Source organism: Monocercomonoides exilis (genome assembly GCF_001643675.1).
Source record: "Monocercomonoides exilis strain PA203 chromosome Unknown scaffold5-2102611, whole genome shotgun sequence".
In the NCBI taxonomy this organism is placed as follows: Eukaryota; Preaxostyla; order Oxymonadida; family Polymastigidae; genus Monocercomonoides; species Monocercomonoides exilis.
In genome coordinates this window covers 470,466-493,746 of record NW_027150550.1, presented here as the reverse complement: position 1 = coordinate 493,746, position 23,281 = coordinate 470,466, and the positions used below count along the sequence as shown (strand labels likewise).

The following is a 23,281-nucleotide window of genomic DNA, read 5'->3' as shown; positions in this document are numbered from 1 at the left end:
AACTTTTTTTTCTTTTTAAATCTATTTTTATGGATTTTTCTTGTTCTTCAAAGTTGGATACTAGTATGAAAGATGCGTACTTTTTATATATTTTCAGTGAGATGCTATTTTTGTTTAGAGATCCTCCATTTTATGATTTTGTCACAAAAGACCCAAGCGGAAATAGCTGATGTGCTTTCAAGACGTGCAAATATTGTTTCTGTAAATATTCTACAGAGGGATCATGGTAATTCCCAACACACTTCAGGATTTGTGACATTTTGTACATATGAAGATGCTTATCGTTTTGCAAAAGCCCGGTCATTTGTGTGTAAACTTATGTTTTTTATTTTGAATTTAACTACCTTTTGAATTGTTTGATTGCCTTTTATGAATTTGTTCTGAAAATCGAAGAACTTTGGCGAAACAGAAGAACTTGAAAGTTTGTTGATTTTTTGCTTTTAAAATACTGATTTTTATTCATGATAAAGATACTATATTTTTCTCGCCTGAAAGGAGAAAGGAATATTGGAAAGCTCAAAATCTTCTACCTGAAACAACAATTCAGGAACTTATGTTTATCTTTTTTTTCTTTTATTAAAAAATTATTTTTTCATTCTTGCTTTAAATTCCATTTCTGTTAATTTCAACTAATATTCTCTAGAAATTTGGAGCATGTTCTCTCTGTAGAATATTATCCAGAAGAAAATGTTGCATATTTTCAAACAAATCTTACAACGAAAGACGACGGCAGGCTTATCGAATTCAAACATTTAAGGGGAGATGACTTTTTATTCAAACCCTTGCATATAAATTCATTTGTAAATGCACTTCTTCTTGAGTTTGATTTAAATCATCTATTAGAGCTTTCAACAGAAGAGAATGAGGAAATACTTGCAAGTCATTTTTCTGTAGTGATTGAAAAAGATACTCCAAACGAAAAGATCGTGTGCCCCAAAGTGAATTTAATACCGACAATGTTTAGAGGAACGGTTTATGGGGGCATAGTTGAATTTCCCCTCACCCCGCTCGGACAGATTGTGTGCTTTTATAATTTTGACTTTTGTTTTTTGAAATAGATTTTTATTTTAATTAATAATTTTTAATATGCTATTCATTCTGAATGTTACTTTTGGTTTCTAAATATTCGTGCCCCACCAGACAACATATATGGCAGCCTTCCAGGGCGCCAGCAAGTATATCGTCAAAGGGGTGGATGTAATGTACCATCTGCGCGATTTGAAGCAGCAGACTGAAAAACCTCTGGTTATACTGTCTTCCTCTGCGCTTGTGATGACAGCGTCGAAGACAGAAAGAGATGCCAATGAAGAAGGAAGCTGCCAGCTGCTGGAGCATCCCTCTCAAGCGCATCCCTCCACAGAACAGGAAAGCAGCACGTTGACTCGGCCTTCTTCGTCTGGTGCTTCTGAGAAGGCATCGTCATCTGCAGCTCATCCATCACTGCCCATGTCACCCACTAGGCATGCGGTGTCTTCATCTCCGCCGCTTTTGTCAACACCGCCTCTCGGCAGAGATTCCACGTGCGCCTCTTCTCCTTCTTCTCCTTCTTCCTCTTCCTCTTCCTCTTCCTCTTCCTCTTCCTCTTCCTCTTCAAACACAAACAACTCAGACACATTTCGTCAGCCTTCTCTGTCTCCTCAGCCCAGTCCATTTTCTGATTCACCTCAGCCCGCTACCAGCAAGACACAGAAAGGCGCCTATTCTTCTCTCTCTTCGAGTGACACCATCCATTTCGCGTCGTTCACCATCATTCCACAGGCAGACGGCGGAACCCTGCCAACTTTTGCGCCTCCTCCTCCGCTTCCTCTCAGAGCGCTTCTCTCAACTCACCCGCCTTCCCTCGCCCGTCCGAAAGCGCGTTCTCTTCGCCCTGCACCGCTCATCCAAGAGCGCCACACCCAACCCCCTTCGATTGTGCTGTCTGAACACCATTTTTCTTATCTGGACGGATCTGATAGCTTTTCTCGGAAACACTCACTGCCTTCGCCGCAGCGTGTGGGTGGAACAAACACAGCTCTTCTGCCACACACACAGCTGGCACAGAGAGAACAGACAGCACTTCGAGTGGGAAATATGAGACAACAACAACAACAGCAGCAGCAGCAGCAGCAGTATTATCCACAGGGAAACAAGCAGATTTATCCACCACTGAACGACGCGAATTATTTGAAGCAGAGTCAATATCCTCCTCTTCCTCCTCTTTCTTCTTCTTCCTCTTCTTTTTCTTCTTCTGCTGCTGCTGATTACTTTGGAAACGATCTCAAATCTTTTCCATTGCCCGAACGGCCTGGTCAACTTTCATCGTCTCTTCCCAGCTCAGCATTTGTTTATCAGTCATCTTATTCTTCCTCTACCTCTTCTTCTTCTTCTTCTTCTTCTTCTTCTTCTTCTTCTTCTTATCAGAAACCTCAGAGTTCTGCTGTGGCATCTCTTGCGCATTTGCCTTCTTCTTCTTCTTCTTCTTCTTCTTCTTCTGCAACCACTTCTTTATATCCATCAATATTTCCAGGCAGTTATTCTACTCCATCTTCTTCTTCATCTTCTTCTTCTTCTTCGTCTTCATCATCATCATCAACTTCTTCTTCTTCTTCTTCTTCTTCACAATCAACTCGTCTTGGGTCTTTACCCTTCCCAACAATCACGTCTTCATCGATTTATCAAAGCAGCACCGTTCAGCCTGCAAGCAACAGCAATACCTTCGCATCTGCTGCGCCATTTGCTTATTCTCAAGCACGTGCCCCTCATCTCCAATACAACCAGCCATATGGCCAGCAATTAGCAGAGCCTTATCCACACAACCGTCTTTCGTTGCATCCACATGAAATGAATCAGTCTTCCTCGCTTTTGGACAACAAGCCTTTACTTCCAGCGTCTTATACGCAGCTGAATATTTCAGATTCTTCTGTATCGAATGCTCCCAATGAACGCACGTCTTCTTTACGCAGCGCCTCTTCCTTCCCTCTCCCACTCCCTCCGCTCCCAGCACCCCCCATCGAAGCTGCGTATCACAAACACACAGCCACTCCGCATCCAATTGAGCTGCCTGACACAGACAAAGCAGCTGAACAAAACAGAACTACACCTGCTTTGCTGTCACCAAACTCTATCTCTTCTTCCTCTTCATCTTCCTCCTCCTCCTCCTCATCATCTTCTTCTTCTTCTATTTCTTCTATTTCTTCTATTTCTTCTTCTTCTTCTTATACGAACTCTTCTTCATTCATCGGATCAGCCTCTTCGCATTCATATACAACCTCTCCACACTCCTTCACAAGGCACCCAAGTTTCAATCTGAGCGACTCTTCGAGTCAAAAGCAAGGTGCAGCTAGCAAAAAGGACACAGACACAAATTCAGACTCATTCTCGCACTATTCCTCGACCAGTGCTGCCAGCCACTATTCGTCAGAGAAAAACTCGAAGGCGGCGTCTTTGTCAACACCCTCCTCTTCTTGTGTTTTCCGAAGAACCCTCCCTTCACCCCCTTTCCCTCCTCTTCCGCCCAAGCCGCCGTCGGCTGAGCCCAACCTGCCTCTGCCTGAACAATCGCCCATACCAAGTGTGTCCGCACCGTCTCCGTTCAGCGCTTCTTCAGCAGCCGACGCTTCGAGTCAGAATCTGGCGAGTGTGAAGGCATCTTCCACTCATTCAGACACAGCCCCTCCTTTCTCACCCACCGCCGATCACTCATACACCAACACGTTCACAAAGCATACACCCATACACCCTTCTAGTCACCCCAATCAACTCATTCACCCCACACAGCCTATACAACCTATACAACCTATACAACCTTTGCTGTCTATACAATCTACACACCAAAGCCCTTCTCACATCAGCCCTTCTTCATTTCCGCCGAATCTTCCTCTCCCGCCACCACCTTCGCTTTCCAAGCAGCCTGCCTCAGACGCAGTAAAGTATGTAGATATAAAAACACCTCTGTCTGCAGGCACTGTGCGGAGAAGCATTTCTGGCATAGACTCATATTCGTCTTTATTTCCTCCATTCACTCGATCGTATGTATCGTCTGATGCTGCATCAGGGATCTCACGTTCTTCCTCAGATCACACAGAACAGTCTCCACTGATATCACCATTGGCGTCTTCTTCTGCTTCTTCTTCTTCTTCTTCTTCCTCTTCCTCTTCTGCTTCTTCTTCATTTCCTAGTTCTTCATTTCCTTCTTCTTCGTTTTCTTCATCTTCATTTCCATCGTCAACTTCACCTCCATTATCAACAACTTATAATTCCTCCTCTTCTTCTTCCTCCTCCTCATCTTCTTCTTCTTCTTTCAATTCCTCTTCAACATCCACTTCTTCACCTCCTCCTCCTTGTGCATCTTTATTAGATTCTTCTAAGTCATTTCAGAATTCCATCAGTATCTCAACTATTACAAAGCAGTGTATGGACAACAGTCATAAGCACAATGGCCAGTTGTCAAGCCCTTCAGAATCAGCGTTCTTTTCTGACTTTATCCGCAGCGATTCTTTGGACAGCACATTGGCAAACGGAATGCGCAACATTAGCGAATACAGCCCGCGCTTGTTTATGCATTCGCTTCCTTTTCAAACAATCGATTTGGAAGGCGATAGAGACAACAAAACGGGACATGCTGATGCATCTGCAGAAGACACTGAGTTGTTTGCAAGTGGCAGAATCACAGCTGATGACTCGAGCATCTCCTCTCCAAGAGACAGGAGCATTGGTGATGATGGCATTTTCAGACAGTCTTTGAGCCACGAGACGCAGTCTCTGGCAACAAAGTTGAGAAATGGAATGGCATTTTCAGAGAACAGCATTAGCACAACAGGCAGTCTTGATCCGGTTAATGGCACAATATTCACACAAGTCCCGTTTCAGTTGCTTTCTGAAGGAAGCAAAGAAGAGCGCTTTAAGAAAAATGATGAAAGTTTAGCACAAGAACAACAAGATGAGATTGACGAGAAAGATAAAAAAGATGGGAAAGATATGAATTATGTGCATTCCTTGTTTGAAGGAGGTTTGAAATCGCTATCCTCAACCGAACTTCAACAGCTGGCACAGCTCATTCAGTCAAATATTCAATCATGTTCTGTTGGCTCGACTTCTCAGCATGAAGACTCTTTAGCTTTGAAGTTGTCCCCTGATGGAAGCACAGCTGCTTCACCTTCACATCCTTCGCCTTCACAGTCTTCAAAGCAAGATGATAGCGAAGAAATGCACATTTTTTCGACTATGGAGTTGCTTGCAACACTCAGCAATCCGAAAAAGAGCCAAAAAACAGAAACGAGTGAGACAACAACAAAAAGTCTGTTTTCTTCGCACTTTAGGAACCCTTCATTGCCGATGGATGGCTCAGGAATTGATCAGGACTTTACTTCTCCAACATTCTCCAGCAGTCCGTTGTTAGGGCTTCCAATGAGCTTATCGCCCATCACTTCCACGCAACTTGCTCTGTCCAACACTTCTCAGAATGTGCAGACATATGATTCACCCACGTTTGCGTTGGTTCCACCCTCAGACCGCTCGCTCTCTTCTTCGAATTCATCGCCGTCTTTGCCAGGCGACAAGAAGTATTTCACTCAATTGCTGTCTCCGCCACTTGCTCTGACAGACTCCTCTTTAGTCTCATTTTCGTATAGCCCAACACTCCACCTTGCACCCGAACATGATTATGCTGATGCTCATAATTTAGTCACTTCTTCGTTTTTTCCCTATCCTTCTTCCTTTTTGCAGATGCTGCCAATCTCTGACATGTTCGGAACTGGAAGTCGGAGAGGCTCAACAGCTGCTCAAATGACCTCAAAAAGTGTTTCGAACAATTCCCATGCTGAAGCTTCTTCGTTCGGCGGGCAGTCACAATCTTTACAATCTTTACAATCTTTACAATCCTCACCGCCTTCACAGCAATCTTTCACGGAGACTCCATCATCTCCAAATGCATCTTTAAAGAATGACTCATCAAATCACAATTTAGTTTCGTTCAATGCAGAGCAAAGTCCACAACCAAGTTTGTCTAGCCCTGCTTCTGCTGCGTTAATATCCTCTTCACAGCATTCAATTTCTCAAGACTCTTCTGTTACAAACACTGCCATCCATCCGCCTCCTCCCTCGTCCTGCTCGTCCACTGACCCTAATTTGGTAGATTCATCTCCTCATTCAGATTTACACGATCCAACGGGCAATGAAAAAAGTTGGAAATAAGCAAATGAGATGTCTTCTTTTTTTCTGTACAATTAGGATCAACTTAGTAGTTATTGTTTTTAGAAATATCTTTGACGTATTAGCAAATATCAGAGTGAATTTTTGGCCTCTTCAATATCATGGTCACTGGAAAAAAAATTGTTTCTTCATTGATGTATTGTTTTGAAATTGTCACTTATCTTCCTTTAATGAGTCTTTAACATATTTGGAGTGTTTTCGAGTAGTTTAACTCATAGAGATTGTACATATGAAACAATCAATAATGTTTTGTTCATAGTTTTAAAAAGAATTTTGTTTGTTATTTTTATGGAGTTAGTGAACTATTGTTGCAGAAATATTCGCTGTTAGTGAAAGAGGATTCAACTAATCTTGTTGTTTCATTCACCAAAGCTTCAGTTGAGAACAAGTGGAAACTGTATTAATTAGTCAGAAAACCAGCTCCAAACGCGTATTATGTCATTATTATATAATTATCTATTATTATGTATTGTTTTATTATGATATCATAGTTGTAGTTCAGTTCATTTTTCATTGCTTGTTAATTATATTTCTCAAAGTATATCATATATCCACTTCATAGTAGCATTTATTTCAATCAGTAGTCATTCTTTATTCATAAATACATTTACAGTGATTACATTTTAGTGAATTTCGTTTTTCTAATTAGTTTAATTCTTTTTTTTATTGTTTTTAACTCTTATTATTATTCAAATAGTAATGAAACAAAAATTGTTTAAGGAAATGATGCAAATGAGTTCATTGTGAGTGCGTAACTTTTTCTCTAATAATTCATGAATTAAATAATCAAACATCATCATTAGAAAAAACATTATCTCAAATTAATGCAATGTTTTGATCCATTCAGAAAATTACAATTTATTTATTTATATTTTATATTCGAAAATCTTGGAGAACCTTTTATCTCTGAGTTTTTTTAAAAATGCATTAATGCTTTTTTTCAAATATCGTAAGAGAAGATGTTTCATTTCTGTGAGAAGCAAGTGTTAAAGCTTGCTGAATTTATAATAAAACTAATTGTTGAAACACGATAATCGTCTGCTGTTGAGATGACACCACTGCCCACAGTTGTTGATAAAGTCCACCGTTGTTTTTCATTAATTGTTTTTTTTTCTCAAATTGTTTTTGAATTCATATTTCGACAACTTTTTTTTGTCGTTAATTCTTTTGGTTTAAATGTTGACAAATGAACATTGAAAAGTGAAAAGGTTGATTAAAGATATTTGCATCTTTATTTCAACTCAAACAGTTGTTAATGAAACAGTTTTGATGAATTTTACGTTTGAATTCAAAATCTCTTTTTTGAAACAAAAGCCTTTGAATAATGTTTTCACTGAAAAAAGTAATAATTTCGAAAATAATCACCCGTGTGACAAAAAAATGAAAAATCTCACATACAAAAAAGCAAGGTTTTGAAAACATATCTTGTCATCAAGGTCACAAATAATCTTGTTCAAAAAACCATAATGGATAATTATCAGTCATTTTTAAAAATTTCAAAATTTCTTGAAATTGTTACTTTTTGCATCAACGCACAAAATGAAGTGCAATGAAAAAAAATAGAAAAACCGATTTCAAACGATGGATTTTGATATTTTTCGAAATAAAAAATTTATACCATAAAAAACCTATAATTAATTTTTTTCTTTGAAAAACCAATTTCGGAAATAATTGTTTAGTGATTTTTTCAAAGAATCATGCAAAATGGATTGCGCTTTTTAATTAGCTTTGCAGTATATGTATATGTAATATTGAAATTGTGTCTTTTTTAAAAAATTCATAATTGTCATTTTTATTGCAAAAATTCTCAATTAGAATTATTTTTGGTGCATTGGTAAAAAATATTATAAATTTAATAAAAAATTAAAAAAATTGAAATTTTGCATTTGTTTTTTAGGAATAAAAATATTTGCACAAAAAATAGTCAAAAAAACAATCGTGAAAAATACAAAAATAGAAATAGAAATAAAATAAAAAATAAAATGTTTTAATCGAAATTTTGGAAACAAAATATGATTCAAGCGCTTTAATTTTCAAAAAAATGACTGACAAAATAAAAGCACTACAGAGTTTTATTCCCAAAGATTCAAACTGTAAAATTCTGTTGATATTGCAGTTGAGAAATGATGAAATACAGTTTGCGCAAAAAATACCGGACAAGATCGATATCTCAATAACTGCAAGAAGAAAAATTCTGTTAACTTTCCTCAAAATATATCTCTTCAATACAAACTCAATTGACAAACGAGACTTTCAGGACAGCTTCATTTGCGCTCAGAAAAAAATCATATTTAAAAACTCGGAGAAATAGAACATTGAGTTTCTCCGAAATTTCAAAAACTATTTTTTTAAAATATTCAGTCGACATGAAAATACAACTCTTGCATGTCAAATGAGTTTGTATAAACGAGACGTTTTTTGAGGAAAATAAACGGAATTATTCCTCTTGCGGTTGTTGAGAAATCGATCTTGTCCGGTATTTTTTGCGCAAACTGTAATACATCATCTGAAACAATTCATGAATTAGAAATTACAAAAAAAAACAACTTCAATAAAAAAATAAAAAAATATGAATTGTGAAAAAAAAAAAAAAAAAAAAAAAAAAAAAAAAAACAGCGAATGAATATTTTTAGTTAAAGATTTTAAAAATTACATATATGGCTGATCCTTTTTGAAATCTCACTTTCGTTCGAGTTTAGATAGAAAAAATTTTCTCAATGGGATAATCAATAAAAATGGGAGAGAATTTTTTCATTTATGAAAAAATTCAATGATTAGTTCCAAACTTTTTCTGCAATCGTATTATTATAATTCTAACTAAGCCTGGGTGACGTGAAAAAAAAGTTTGTCACGTCCGTCACAAGTTTTCCACCTTACAAAAAAAAAAAAAATAAAAAAATAAATAAATAAATAAATAAATAAATAAATAAATAAATAAATAAATAAATAAATAAATAAATAAATAAAATAAAATAAAAGAAATTATTACAAAAGCAAAAGAAAAATATATACATATATAAGGATTCATTTGACATGTTTTTGAAAATTGCCATTTGATCAATATGTCCCACAATTATTTGAATTTGAAACAAATCAAATCATTCTTTTGTTCCATTCAAAGAAAAGGCGCAAAAGCTCAATGGAATGAATGAACATTGGTATGATCATCGATAATTTTTGATTGTGTTGTTTCAAAACATATCTTTCAACTTTTTTTTGTTCAACAAAATTAATGATAGTTGAGTTGTCTTCAATTTGTTATTTCATCTAGAAAGCACGGAAATTGAACACCACATGATAATTTTGCTGTGTGAAGTTGTTGATCTTTTTGAATTTTAATTCATTGAAATCTCCATTTTTATTTTTTTTTTTTTTTTTTTGCAGAAATGCTTTTTGAACTGGAAGATTTCGATGATGAAGATCATTAACAGAAAACTTTAGAAATAAATGAAATGATTGTGAAATAATTCAAAAAAATTGGAATCAATTTATTCTATCGATCTGTTCTGCAATTTGAATTGAATTATAGAAGAAGAGAAATTTTCATTGAGAAATTCAACTTGGCTGGTAAAGCCAAAGGGATTTTGCAAAATTTTGAAAAAGTTATGGAATGAATAAAATGATTTTTTTATTACGAAAGCAAAATTTGAGGACATGATCATTGGTGAAGACAAAAAAAGAAAGAAAAGAATGAAAAGAAGCTTATTAATCTATGCAAATGCTGTCTTTTGCTTCACAACAGGTTGAATTCGAAATTGATATCAGTAAGTGTGCCTTTCTTTCTTAAAGCTTTATTAAAGATAGCGGAAAGTGAAAAAACAAACGAAGAAGGAGTAATGGTATTGCTTTCATTGAACAACTTTGAATATCAATTTTGAAATATTTTTGTGCCATTTTTTTATAAACTGACTTTTATTTCTTTTTTTCATTAGAAAATGTCAGAGGAACTGTTTTTGAATGAATTCAAAGAGATAATCCAACATTATCATGAACTCATCAATTTGACAAGACTAATACATCATTCTGCTAGGAGTTTTACGATGAACTGATTTAATATAACATACGGCTTGGAAAAAGGCATCGTGAACGATCTGCATTTTGCGAGAGAATCGGAAAGAGAATTGGATGAGCTGAATAGAAATATAGAAGGAAAGAGAGAGATTGAAGAGGAAAGAAACGAAAAACTGATGAGGAAATTTTTTTGAAGAGATGGAAAAATACCATCGGTAGAAAACCCGGTCGTTAGTGGAAAACCCGGTAGTTGGTTATTCGAAATTGTCAATTTTTTTCAACGTAAAAGTCATCTCAATTAATTTAAAACATTTTCATTTTTGTTTTGAAAGGTGTTTGTGATAAAATATTTAATGATTGAAGAAAAAATTTTTAGAAATTTGGAGAGAAAATTATTTACTTTCATTTGATCAAAACCATTAAAATATGAAAAGCGTTCCAAAAAAGCAGCTACAGCGTGTAGTTCATGTCTGCCAATAATATTTCATTAAGCAATTAATAACAAATTATATTTTTCTTACTATACATCAATTTTTTTAGTGAACGAGTCCACAAACTACATGTTTTGATTGGGGCGTGCTTTTTGGTTGCAGGCTTTCCAGAAGAAATGTTACGGTTTGTTATTTTTTTGTACCATGTTTATTTTTTTATAATTTGCGATGTAATTAATTAAATTCTTTAAAAGAAAATGTTTATAGCAATATTGTTCGACGTGAGTATTTTTGAAGTTTATGAGTGTTCAATTTGTGTAACAGTGGATGATACTTTGGTTTTGAATTACCAATACTAACTTCTAATTGTAATTAAAATTGTGATTTGTTTAAATAAGAATTGATTGTTAATTTTGAAAAATATTATCATTTGTTCTTTCTTCAATTCTTTTTATATACAATTATTTTTCTTGTTTTGTTATTAAATTTCTTGAATTCAAACCCAATACATTATTCCTATTGATTTTTTATCTCAAAATTCTTTTTGTCACATAAATATAAGATAAATGTATTTGTTTCATTTTTTTCAGTTTTTTTCTTCGATAACTTGTATTATTAAAAATATAAACGAATATTGTTTCTTCATAATATATTTTCATTTTATCATGAATTGCATATAACATCATAACAATTGTTCACATTTTTTTGACTTTTAAAAAAAGAATCTCATTTTTCATTTTTATCGAATAATTTAATGAAACTATAAAAGTATGAATAATTTTAGTAATTATTTCTAAAGTTCATTTCACTCATATACATTCGAATATCTATGAAAACAAATATATGAATGATTAAAGTAATCGTAGAAAAAAAACTGAAAAAAAATGAAACAAATACATTTATCTTATATTTATGTGACAAAAAAGAATTTTGAGATAAAAAATCAATAGGAATAATGTATTGGGTTTGAATTCAAGAAATTTAATAACAAAACAAGAAAAATAATTGTATATAAAAAGAATTGAAGAAAGAACAAATGATAATATTTTTCAAAATTAACAATCAATTCTTATTTAAACAAATCACAATTTTAATTACAATTAGAAGTTAGTATTGGTAATTCAAAACCAAAGTATCATCCACTGTTACACAAATTGAACACTCATAAACTTCAAAAATACTCACGTCGAACAATATTGCTATAAACATTTTCTTTTAAAGAATTTAATTAATTACATCGCAAATTATAAAAAAATAAACATGGTACAAAAAAATAACAAACCGTAACATTTCTTCTGGAAAGCCTGCAACCAAAAAGCACGCCCCAATCAAAACATGTAGTTTGTGGACTCGTTCACTAAAAAAATTGATGTATAGTAAGAAAAATATAATTTGTTATTAATTGCTTAATGAAATATTATTGGCAGACATGAACTACACGCTGTAGCTGCTTTTTTGGAACGCTTTTCATATTTTAATGGTTTTGATCAAATGAAAGTAAATAATTTTCTCTCCAAATTTCTAAAAATTTTTTCTTCAATCATTAAATATTTTATCACAAACACCTTTCAAAACAAAAATGAAAATGTTTTAAATTAATTGAGATGACTTTTACGTTGAAAAAATTGACAATTTCGAATAACCAACTACCGGGTTTTCCACTAACGACCGGGTTTTCTACCGATGGTATGTTGCTTTTGCACTTAATCCATTGCAATTCGTGGAAAGAATTATTTGTTAGGCATTTTGGCTTTATTTCAAATGTGTTTCGAGCATCGAGGGATAACCACAAAGAATTCAGCGATAATTGTATTCATGCATTAAAAAAAAAACATACAGAAGAGCGGTGAAAATTGAAGAATTGCTGGAAAGTGCGTCCGTCGATATTATTTAGGAGGAGATTCAACAATCAATATTGAAAAATGGGCTGATATTTCGAAGCTTGAAATTCCTTATAAATTCTTCAAGACAATAGAAGGAAGAGGGGAAAGATGAAATAGAAGTTTAAAAAAAAGAGTTGAAAAGGAAAGTGATTGAAAAAAATGGTGTTGGAAGGATTCGATCATTCTTTCACAAGGTTTCATAAAACTTTGATTTAGACAATTTCTTTTTGATAATTAACTTTCAGATTGTTTCGGAAATTATTCAATGAATGCTTTTAAAAATGAGAAATGTTAAATATTGATTATCAAAAGCTATGTTTTCTCACATTCTTTTTTTTTCTTTTGATAATCAGGTCAAAATTCAATTTATGTTTGTGTCTCTTTTTAAAAAAAAAGTGATATTTATTTTCCTTCGTTTTGTTGAAATGAAAAATTGTTTATAAATAAAAGATAAATGGAAAGATTTTTATCAATCTCCTTCTTTATCAACTCAAAGTCTTTCATCAATCATATTTCTGCAAATCACTTTCATGAAAATACAAATGATTGTTTGTTAACATATCGTTAAGAACAGTGTCTTTAATGGACTTTTCAAATATCTGGCGTTCCTCAAGTTTCCTCACTAGTTTGTCAAAATATTCTGAGATTTCAGTTCTAGTAATAAATAAAAATATTATCGTGAGAGAAAAAACAGAGCAAGAGAAATATATGTTGAAATCAATTAGGAACGTTTTTTTTTGACTTTTGGCAAGTCAATTATCTATATGAAACAACAGATAACTTTATTGAATTTTTCATCATACTTTTCTTTTTTATTTTTCTCTTTCTTCTTCACTTCAAACAATTCAACTACAAAAATCTCTTTTCATTTCAATTTATTTTAACTCCGCTCGGAGTCCTCCTTTTTCCCTCCTTTCTTTTTTCAATGAGAATTCATTACTTGAACGCACTCAGTAAATGAAAAGTTATGATCATCATGTGGACAGACTTTCGAAATGAAACAGTTTTCAAAATAAAATCGCACAACATCCATAACAATGCACTGCAAAGAAGAAATCAAACTTATGGATTCCAAGGACTGAACAAAATACGAAAGAATTTTAATCACGCATTCTTTTTCTCTTTTTTTCTTTATTTTTTTTCTTAGGAAGAATCACAATTGCTCATTTTTTCACTTGTTCAGAGTCGTTTCCAACTTTAAATTTCATCGTCAACCAACAACGGAAAAAGCTAACATTTTTCTTTTCATTCCATTTTCAAATTTAAGTTTTGTTCGTCATTCTTTTTTTTCCTGTGGATGATTCAAAATTAAAATTAATTGAAATGTTTCAATTGAAATATTTATTTTGAACAATGAACAAGAGTGATTTCTAGAAAGGCTTTGTTCGAAGTGAAAACAGAATTGAAATGGAGAAAAAATGATACAAAAACCAAAATAATTCAAATGTGAAGGATTGCTTCAAGTGTTTGCATGTTAAAAGAATATCTTTGATCACCGATGATGTTTTTTATTCTGGAAATAACTCGTTCACAGCTAGCTTCACTACAGAGGGAAACAATTAACGAAAGGCACAATCCAGAATAAACGGTTTGAATATTTCCATATGCTGCCAGCACTTGGTAATAAATTTCTGGGTTATTTTCATATAAATCATCCGGCTTTGATCTCATCTGCCTTTCAAACAGCAGCTTGCAACCTTCTGAGTATTCCTTTTCCATGTCTCCTAAAACTTTTTTTGCATATTTCGAAAAATATGCGTCAAGCCTAGGAAACCAATCAACAAACAACGTGTTCTCTATCTGTTTCATGCTTTGTGTTTCTTTTTCTTCATTGAATTCTGTAATAATAGGTAATTTGCCAGTCGAAAATAATTCTTCAATATCAAAATCTATTTCTTCATCTAATTCTGACTGATGTCCATCAAAAGAACAATGATAGTGACAGTGAATGTCATCTTCCAAACATATCGTTTCATCCATCTGATTATCTTCAAGGACTCTATCAACATCCGTCTGTTCCTCTTGAGTTTTATTCATTGTTTCCTGTGAACAAACACTAGCCGAAGAATAACAATTAAGATTTTCAAATGAATGTGTTGAAGAGTTGGAATTGCTTGAAGTTGAAGAAATGACAGACGTTGTGAATATTTCATTATCTTTCCCGATTTGAGTTTGACTTGGGTTTTTTTGTTCAAATAAAAAATCGTACATATCGTCAACTGAATTTTCTTCCGCTTCTAATAATCCAAATTCATCGCTTTCATCATCCTCTTCTCCAACGACAAGTTTCTTTTCGTTTCTCTTCCCATACGTTTCTTGATCAGTTTCTTCTAGTTGCTGTATCAACAAAAGAATGCCATTCAATTCATTTTTTTCTTCAAGAGACATATAAATGTGCATAAGCATTAAATACAGCAAATAAATTAATATGAATAGTTTCAAACCTGATTGACTTTTTGATTTATCTTGAAATGCAGCTTGGGACTGGGGTTCATAATCCATCCTATGTTTCAAAAAATGGTCAATCAATATCAAAAACAAAAGTTAAAGAAATTTAAACAAAAAATAAAAAAAACTCATTTGCATTAAAGTCAACAGGATAAGGCAAAGGATGAAATAATGATGAAGCAATGTGTGTGAAGTCTGAAGATTTTGTTGAGGAGGATTGACTAGAGGTTTCAGCTTCTTTCACAAAGAAAGATGGTGTTGAAAAGTTTCTGAGAGGAAAGCATTGTTTTCGAACCAACTGAATGCCAATTGGGATCAGAGCATACGAAAGCGCTATATATTCACCGCGCGTTCCCACAAAAAAATAATTATACATCAATATAAGCGAGTTCGCAATAGAGTTTCTCCATTTTTCTTCTTTGAACTGAACCTGCTTCAAAATATAGAAAAAAAACTCAAAAGATCTTAATAAAATTGGGAAAACTTGACTTAACTTGATACTATCATTTTCGAAATTTATATGAAGCAAATGAAAAGGGAATAAGAACACTTCTGCTTTGATGATATCTACAAGGCTATCAGTGTCTAATAAATTTTCCTTTTGAATGATTTGATTCTTTTTCCTGATGAACGAAGCTATTTCGAACAATGAATTCCATCTTGTTGAGACAAAAGTCGGTGCACGCTTCTTCAGAAGGTTTTTCAATGGCAGAGTATGGGCTTTTTGAGAAAAATTTAACATTTTTAATTTGAGATCACAAAGAAATGGAACTTTTGTGAATAAATTTGTGATAACCAAATTTGTCAAGTGATTACAGCAGTAAATATGAAAAGGAATAAATCTCTGATGCTTTTCTTCAACTGAATCTGCATTGCTTTCCTGACTTGTGAAATTCTCTATTGCTCTGATTTGAGAAGAAAACCCATCTGTACAAAAACTTCTCACAATTGTGTTATATTGACTGAATTCATATATTTGATTGTTAACAAGGATATTGAACTCTTTCGTAGTTCCGCATGGTGGATATAATCCCCAAAATAATGGTTTGCTGTCAAATGACAATTTTGATACTGTAACAACAATGATCTTTCGATTCGCCACTGATGCTCCATCCAACATAATGCTCACTCCATTGTTTCTAATTGTTGACTCCTTTTCCTTCACCACTCTGGATTTTTCTTTGAGAACCATGTGGGCGATTTTTTTGCGTGTTAAATATGGGAAAATTAATGTTGATGATAGCGAAGGGTTACTTTGTCCAGCTTTGATCAACGAAAAAATAAACGAATTCATTTCTTTTGATGATGATGCCAAAAACGAAGAATTGCATCGGCAAATCAAGGAAATGAATTGCTTTTGTAATTCTGAAACACTTGTTGGGCCATCTGACATTGAAAGAGACATTGGATCTTTGCAAATTGATATGGGATCATATGCTTTTTTGAATAGAGCAATATTTTTGTGTTTCAATAGTTCACATTTATGATTAACAACCACAGAATAACTTCTTCGACCTGATACACCGCAGGGAAATCCTTCTTTCGAAATAGGGCACAAATAATACTTATGGCAATCTTTTTTTGGTGTTCCATTTACATCAACGAGAGTGTAAGATATCCATAATGATTCTCCGATAACTTCAAATGAAATTCGAGAAAGAAATTCATTTTTTATTCGAGGATGATCATACACTTTTCACAAAGAAAAACAATAAGAAATTTAAAAATAAAAAAATCGAAAAAAAGTTCATAAACCTGGTCCGTATTTCGTTTCGCACTGTTTTTGTAATTTCACAAATTGACATCCTGTGTCATGCATTTTCTTTTTTGTCTTTTCGTAAATATCTTTCTAACAAATAAAATGTTCACCATATTGTGAGAATTGTTGTGAGATTTGAGCAAACAATTAAAACGTTTCTTAAACATTCTTGTAATTCCTTTGGTAAGTTTTCATTTTCCATGTCTTCTTCCAACTCTAACATTTTGAGTAACCTGACGTGACGTCACTGACGTCAAAGAAGTTTCAAAATTCCGATTTTGACCATTTCGTCAGTGAAATCATGTTATGGTATTAATGATTTGAGAAAATAATGAAATTTAAAAAAAAAATTGAACAAGTTAATAAAAAAATGGATTCTTTATTTTTAATGTTTTTTATTTCAAAATCAAAATTAAATTTCACAAAAATTTTTTACTGACGTTAAAATATTTGTCACGTCAGTCAGGAATCGAAAGGTTTACGTCAAAAGTCAGTACGTCACCCAGGCTTAATTCTAACATTATCTTTCAATATTATATATAAAAACATAAAAAATCGAAAAAAATCTTTGAAAGAACTGTGTGGAACAAAATTCATAAAACAAAAAATTTTGTCCCAAATGAGGTGAAATAGTGAACACTTATTGTTAATGTTATTGCTGTTGCAAAAACAAATTTTGGCAAAAATCCCATTGAGATCAAAATATTGATCAAAACTCGAACGAAAGTTTGATTTCAAAAAGGATCAGCCATATATTAATTATAAAACGTTACATAAATTGATTTGAAGAATTAACTTTTGTAACATTGCTCCTCTTAACTTAAAACCTCGAAATCAAAATAAAACAGAATGAAGACAAACATTAAGAAAACAGGAGCAATAAAAAATAACGAAAAATCTATCATTTTGCTTTCAATCAAAAAAAAAAAAATAAAATAAAAATAAAAATAAAAAATAAAAATGCAAAATGAAGCATCAATCGATAATAGAATAGATCGAATATATGCACACAATGTGCATTCATATGAAAAGATTTTCTGTGAAATGCTGTTTTCTCAAAAGCAGCATCTTACATCACCAGCCTTTTCAGCAGCGGTATTTTCTGCCAAAGCGCAGTCACAATCCATGTTGTCAAATACACGCTCACGCAAAGCAGAGGAGTGAACCACAACGGGTTCATATCGTAATAAGACTTCTTCAGCACTTTCGGAAACAGATAATCTGCCACAAACCTGAAGATCGCAAACTCGTTCATCAAATAAATTCCCAACGTGCACGATCCTGTCGAACTGAAGTACCACATCACACACTTCTCAAATCTGGTTGTGGGCTTCCATTTGCACGTCAAAGCAAAAATTCCACAAGAAAATCCCACAAATGCCAAAGTTTCGAATACTTCATAATATTCGAAAAATTTCCCAAACTCAGCGTTCTGTGCATAATGCCCAGTCAGCACAACCAGCCCCCAGTTGCATAGCGCAGAAAATATAAACACTCCAAAGCACACCAACGCTGTCACTTTGCTCTGCCAGTTCACTCTCCCCAGAATTGGGAGGTATCCCGGCTCTTCCACCCAGTTTGGGTGTTCTGCTGATGGATTGCGCTGATACTCCATCACCGTCCAGCAGTAATAACCAAGCAGAAACGACAAAAACATCGGCACAAACGCATCTGCCCACACCCCTATTTGCATCCCAACCAGAAAAGTGTGCAGCAGATGATGCGACACAAATATTGACAAAATAGTAATTTCAAGAATTTTCCTACTTGTCGATTTCACTGCCTGCCTCACAAACGGTACAATCATTAGAATTCTTAGAGCAATTTGCAAATACCAAAGCGTCCCAGAATTCACAAAAAAGATGTTCACTATTTGACGAATCCGCTTGAAGGGTGTTGCCAACTTCATTGCAGCTTTGAACAGCTTGAAGTTGTACGGGATCATCCACAACGTGTATTGCACCATTCTTTGAATGATATATTTCATAGTGCTTGTTGCGCTGTCATTCAGCCTTTTCGGTGACAGCATGATGATCCCTGTCACCATCATGAACAAGTGAGTTCCGGGGTATCCAAAAGCACAATATAAATTTGCTAAAATCCAGTACGAAAGTTTTTTGTTTGTGCTGAAAAGCTTGTACTGATATCTTTGTCTGAGTCCAGAATGAGTAAGCACAACACCAAGAGCTGCAAACGATTTCAACATGTCCAATGATGCAATCCTTTTTGTAGGAGCTGCACCATTTTGAATACCTCTTCCATCATTTGTTTGTTCGGTAAGTTCTTTCAGCTCTATCGCGCTTGAAATTTCCTCATTTGCAATCAACGACTGTGTACCATCCATCTGTTGATGCAATAAAATATAGCAAAATATCGCAATGAAAGCAAACAATTCAAAAATGCCCACGAGCCAACATCAAAAACAAAAATTCACATTCGAATAAATCGAGAAACAAGCACACATATTTTTCCGTGCATTGTTCAGCCTGCAGTTGGCCAACATCTTCAAGGTTCTCATTTTGTCCAATGCAGGCGCAACCATCCATCAGATTATCTCCTCCTTCTAAATAAATTATAAAGTCAAAATTTTCGCTTTAAAGGAAGAAAATCGCAGAATAATATGTACCCATCGTTATCACTTGTGAAGAGGATGCGTTATTCTCACTACCTCCTGGACTCAATTTTATCTCAATTGAATTAGACATTTCTTTGATCTTTCTACTGTAATAGATATGTCTGGAAAATATTCACATATAATTATGATGTAATGAACATGCAGATAACAAAATGTATTATCATGAATACTTGTATCATTGCTCAAATTTTAACATTTGCAGATGCTTATCGAAAAAATTTCATGTACCAAACGAAATTAACAAAAATTATCAAGTTTAAAAACAAATTTGCCGACAAGACAATAATTCTTGATAAACAGCATTTTTTCTTTTGTATTCATTTAATGAATTTCATTCAAAAAGCTGACAACTAATTATAATAAACTTCATAATTTTTAAAAAAATCTCAAAAATAATTTTATAATATTTATTGTTGATCAAACAATTGCAATTTTTGTCTTAAAAGGCCTATAACAACGTCATAGAGGAAGCGCACTTGCACAAGATATGTTTCCGCTGCGACGGATACTTGCAAAACATTTGAGTAGCGGATTTGGAGACAATCTCGTTTCCGCGCACTTTTCAAGTTCAACGCGAATGTATCGCCATATAATTGATGATTATTGAATTTCACTGAATTATTGCTTTATAAAAATAGGCTTTTTGCATTTATGAAGACTGGATATCCAGTTTGTTTTTTTGTCTATTTGAAAAAGAATTTTTATTGTTTTGTCATTTTTTGGCTCAGTAATGGAAAGCCTTCACACGTAATTCTTTCACTTTGATGTGCATTATCAATGGGTTCCAACTTTGCTTTTTGGGGTTCAAGCGAGTGGATATTTTTTCAATGGGATTTCCCGAAGTCATGAAGACATTGGGGTTTGCCCTCAGCAATATCTGAAAGAAATGATGTTAAATATGTGTTAACCTTATTTTATTCGGCATTTTTCCCATCTTTTTTAGACGATATCTCGATCCTTCGATCCGATTTTTGTCATCAACTGCGTTAATTACGTTTTTCATAATATCTTCGATTTTGTGCATCATCCCTATTTTGCTAATGTTTGCATTATGTCTCACCTCAACAGCACAAAAAAGGATGAACCAGTTTTTGCGGAACACAGCATCATTTCTTCTGCTTTTATCAAGTCGAGTGCTGAGAATCCCCAACATCATATTCCTTCTTTCTCCGCTGACGTGCTTCATCAATTCTTCGATTGCTGACTCGTCCAGCATATCCATGAGAATCAAGTCGAACTTGTCGTTCTGCGAAGGCGGCTCGGGGCTTGATCTTGGAATAACTTGTGCTGTGTTTGTGTTTGTGCTGAATGCGTTTTGGGTGCTTGTCTTCTACTTCCATTTCCAGCCCACTTTCTCTGAAAAAAGCGACTTCACTTTGCGGCGGACGGGGCTTCTGGCGTTTATCGAGAGTGCCATTTCTGCTGTAGTGATGGCAGCCACACTGCTGCAGGTTCTGAGCCCTGTCTTCACATCGCTCGGGATCGGCCTGGCGTTCCTGCTGCTTGCGCTGCTTGTGGCACTGAAGCAGCCCTTTTTCTCCATCCGGCCGAACACAATCTACTGCGCCATGCTGTCTGCAGCGTCAGGTGCTGGTTGGGCAAGTTTTGCGATCGGCTTCATTCAGAATCTGCTGGTGCAGCTGGACGCAGTTTCTCTGCCTGAAACTGCAGCTTCTGAAATTGTCAGAAAAGAGCAACTGAAATATGAGCCATCTTCTATTAAATCAAAATTTCATTTTCCATCAACTTATTCTGATGCATCTGACACATTCTCTTCCTCTTCCTCTTCCTCTTCTTTCTCTTTGTCCTCCAATCCTTCTTCGTCTTCTTCATCTTCTGTTTATTATTCGCTTTCTGCTCTTTCTTGGATCATTTGTGCTGTTTTGCCTGTTCTCTTTGCCTTTTTGGGTGCTTTTCTATCAAAAGCTAATTCACACAGAAAATGGCTTCTGAAGCCTGTTTATGAACAAACAAAAGGAAAAACAACCAAAAAGGATGAAGAGGAGAAACAAAAGACGATGGAAAATGAAAAGAAATGCAATTTCATTTAAAATAGGAGTGATTGTTGAGAGTATGCTTATCAGCGATGAGGTGGGAAAGCTGGCGATGGAAGGGCAGCGAAGTGTGCTGACTTTACAAATTGCAGGATTTGCAGCAATGCTTGTGGGCAACTCAACGGTAGGGGAAGAGCGTGCAGCTGTGTTTGAGTATGAGCGCTCAAATGGAAAAGAGTGGCAGGAAAGATTGAGGGAGATGAGTAAGCGCTCATCGAAACGTCTTTCAACGTCTTCTTCTCTTGAGGAGGCAACACATGCATCTCTCCAGATAACTTCTCCTGTTCTCTTCAACACATCCTTTCTCTTGTCGCAGCAGAAGGTGGCTTCTGTGCTGAAAGGGCTGAACTCGCTGCTGATATCACTCAACAGCATTTTGCTTGTAGGCTCGGATTCTGCTCCTCCGTCTGGTGATGATGCGATCGATTCGATGACAGCGTCGAGGTCGCAGGGGGTCAACCACGATGTGGAAACCTTGCTGAACAGCAAAGTGAAGTGCCTCATGCTGAATGAAGCGCTGTGCAAAGAAGGTCGGATTGCAGGCATGACAGACGAGTTCTATGGGCTGAATGCTCTTCTTCTGCTTTTCATTGACAACGTGCAGACGCTCACAAACGCGAAGGACGAGGAGCTTGTGCCGACCAATCCGTCTTTTCAGTTCATCACAACAGCCTCAAAATTTGATCTTGGAGATGGGATTAAAATGGCAGAGCTCCTGCGGGAGAAGTACATCAAGGGAGTTGTGAATGTTATTCCTTCGCTTGTCATTGTGCTGTTCATTATATTTCTGATAGTGATGCTGATGGTGTTTGCGCTGTGCTTTTCTCCTCTTCCGCGAATACTCCGTGGCGTTCAAAGCAAAACGATGTATATTGAACATCTTGCGACCTCTGCGGAGGAGGAGCAGATTGTGTGGAGCGAAGAGCTGGTGACGCAGGTGGGGCGGATGGACGAGGCACACCACGTGCTGGTCAACACGCTGGCAGCAATTGTGGCGCTGGTTGCGCAGCACGCCCCGCTGGCAGAGGTGGCGCAGGCAGGGGACAAGCTGCTGGCAGTGGCGATGATCCACTTTGCAGACGAGGAGCAGATGATGGAGGCCACGCACTATCCGGCGCAGGTGCAGAACAGACACTGCCAGGCACACGTGGAGCTGCTGGGCTCGGCGCTGGCGTTTGTGGCAGGCATCGAGGCAGGCGAGGCGCCGCTGTCGGATGTTGTGGCGTTCTGCTCGATGTGGATCATGAGCCACATCCGCACAGCCGACCAGCAGCTGGCCATCTATCTGCTGCGCACCTTCGATGCCAAGCGCCTGGCGCAGCCTGTGCCCTTCGACCGCCTCGTGCTGCCGCCCTCCTGGAAGGCCCACATGCGCAGCGGGGCTCTTTCGCAGAAAGACAGAGAGCAGCTGCGGTGCACAGTGAAGAGGATGAAGGAGAAGGAAGAGAGGGGAGAGTCGATTTGCTAGACGGTTGCATTCATTTTTTCTCTTTTCCGTTCACTTTCAATTTCATTTTTCGATTTATTTGTGTTGTAATATTGCTTTAATGTTTGCGTTTTTCGTGAAGCTTTTTGTTAGATTTTTGGTTGTATGTGTTTTCTGTTGAGGTTTTGAAGCATTCTCCATTATTATTGTGTTTGCCACTGCTTCACTTCTCCCTGCTCATTATTTTTTTCCCCCTATATTTTTGCATGTTTATTTAAAATGGGTAATTTTAAGTTGATGCATTGAAGCTGTCAGACGAAGCTTTCAAAACTTCTGTTTCAAGTTGAAAAAATGAAAATCTCTTTTTTTCCAATCTCTTTCCGATTGAGCGACTTCAACGAATTCTGGCAAGTGCTTAATCTGCTCACATGCTTGAAGATAG

General features: G+C 35.5%; 4 protein-coding genes across 4 annotated transcripts; 3 read left to right on the top strand and 1 right to left on the bottom strand.

Moving 5' to 3' along the window:
* Positions 1 to 29: 29 nt before the first annotated feature.
* Positions 30 to 7,000, top strand: MONOS_5491 (uncharacterized protein; the record flags this gene model as incomplete). Its single annotated transcript, XM_067875643.1, has 6 exons — positions 30 to 63; positions 119 to 306; positions 394 to 421; positions 471 to 555; positions 644 to 1,019; positions 1,141 to 7,000. 6 exons carry the CDS (start codon positions 30 to 32, stop codon positions 6,172 to 6,174), a joined length of 5,745 nt encoding a protein of 1,914 aa, XP_067734175.1. The 3' UTR covers positions 6,175 to 7,000.
* A 9,994-nt stretch (positions 7,001 to 16,994) lies between these two features.
* Positions 16,995 to 19,444, bottom strand: MONOS_6370 (putative Acyltransferase family). The gene is made up of 3 exons (XM_067876598.1): positions 19,351 to 19,444; positions 19,187 to 19,287; positions 16,995 to 19,068 (listed from the first exon to the last, which is right to left on the bottom strand). The coding sequence occupies exons 1-3, from the start codon at positions 19,427 to 19,429 to the stop codon at positions 17,794 to 17,796; spliced, it is 1,455 nt and encodes a 484-aa protein (XP_067734174.1). The 5' UTR covers positions 19,430 to 19,444; the 3' UTR covers positions 16,995 to 17,793.
* A 742-nt stretch (positions 19,445 to 20,186) lies between these two features.
* MONOS_6371 (uncharacterized protein) lies at positions 20,187 to 21,410 on the top strand (the record flags this gene model as incomplete). The annotated part of the gene is made up of 2 exons (XM_067876599.1): positions 20,187 to 20,218; positions 20,303 to 21,410. 2 exons carry the CDS (start codon positions 20,187 to 20,189, stop codon positions 21,408 to 21,410), a joined length of 1,140 nt encoding a protein of 379 aa, XP_067734173.1.
* Positions 21,411 to 21,432: 22 nt separating this feature from the next.
* Positions 21,433 to 23,210, top strand: MONOS_6372 (uncharacterized protein; the record flags this gene model as incomplete). Its single annotated transcript, XM_067876600.1, has 1 exon — positions 21,433 to 23,210. The coding sequence occupies one exon, from the start codon at positions 21,433 to 21,435 to the stop codon at positions 22,879 to 22,881; it is 1,449 nt and encodes a 482-aa protein (XP_067734172.1). The 3' UTR covers positions 22,882 to 23,210.
* Between the last annotated feature and the right edge of the window lie 71 nt (positions 23,211 to 23,281).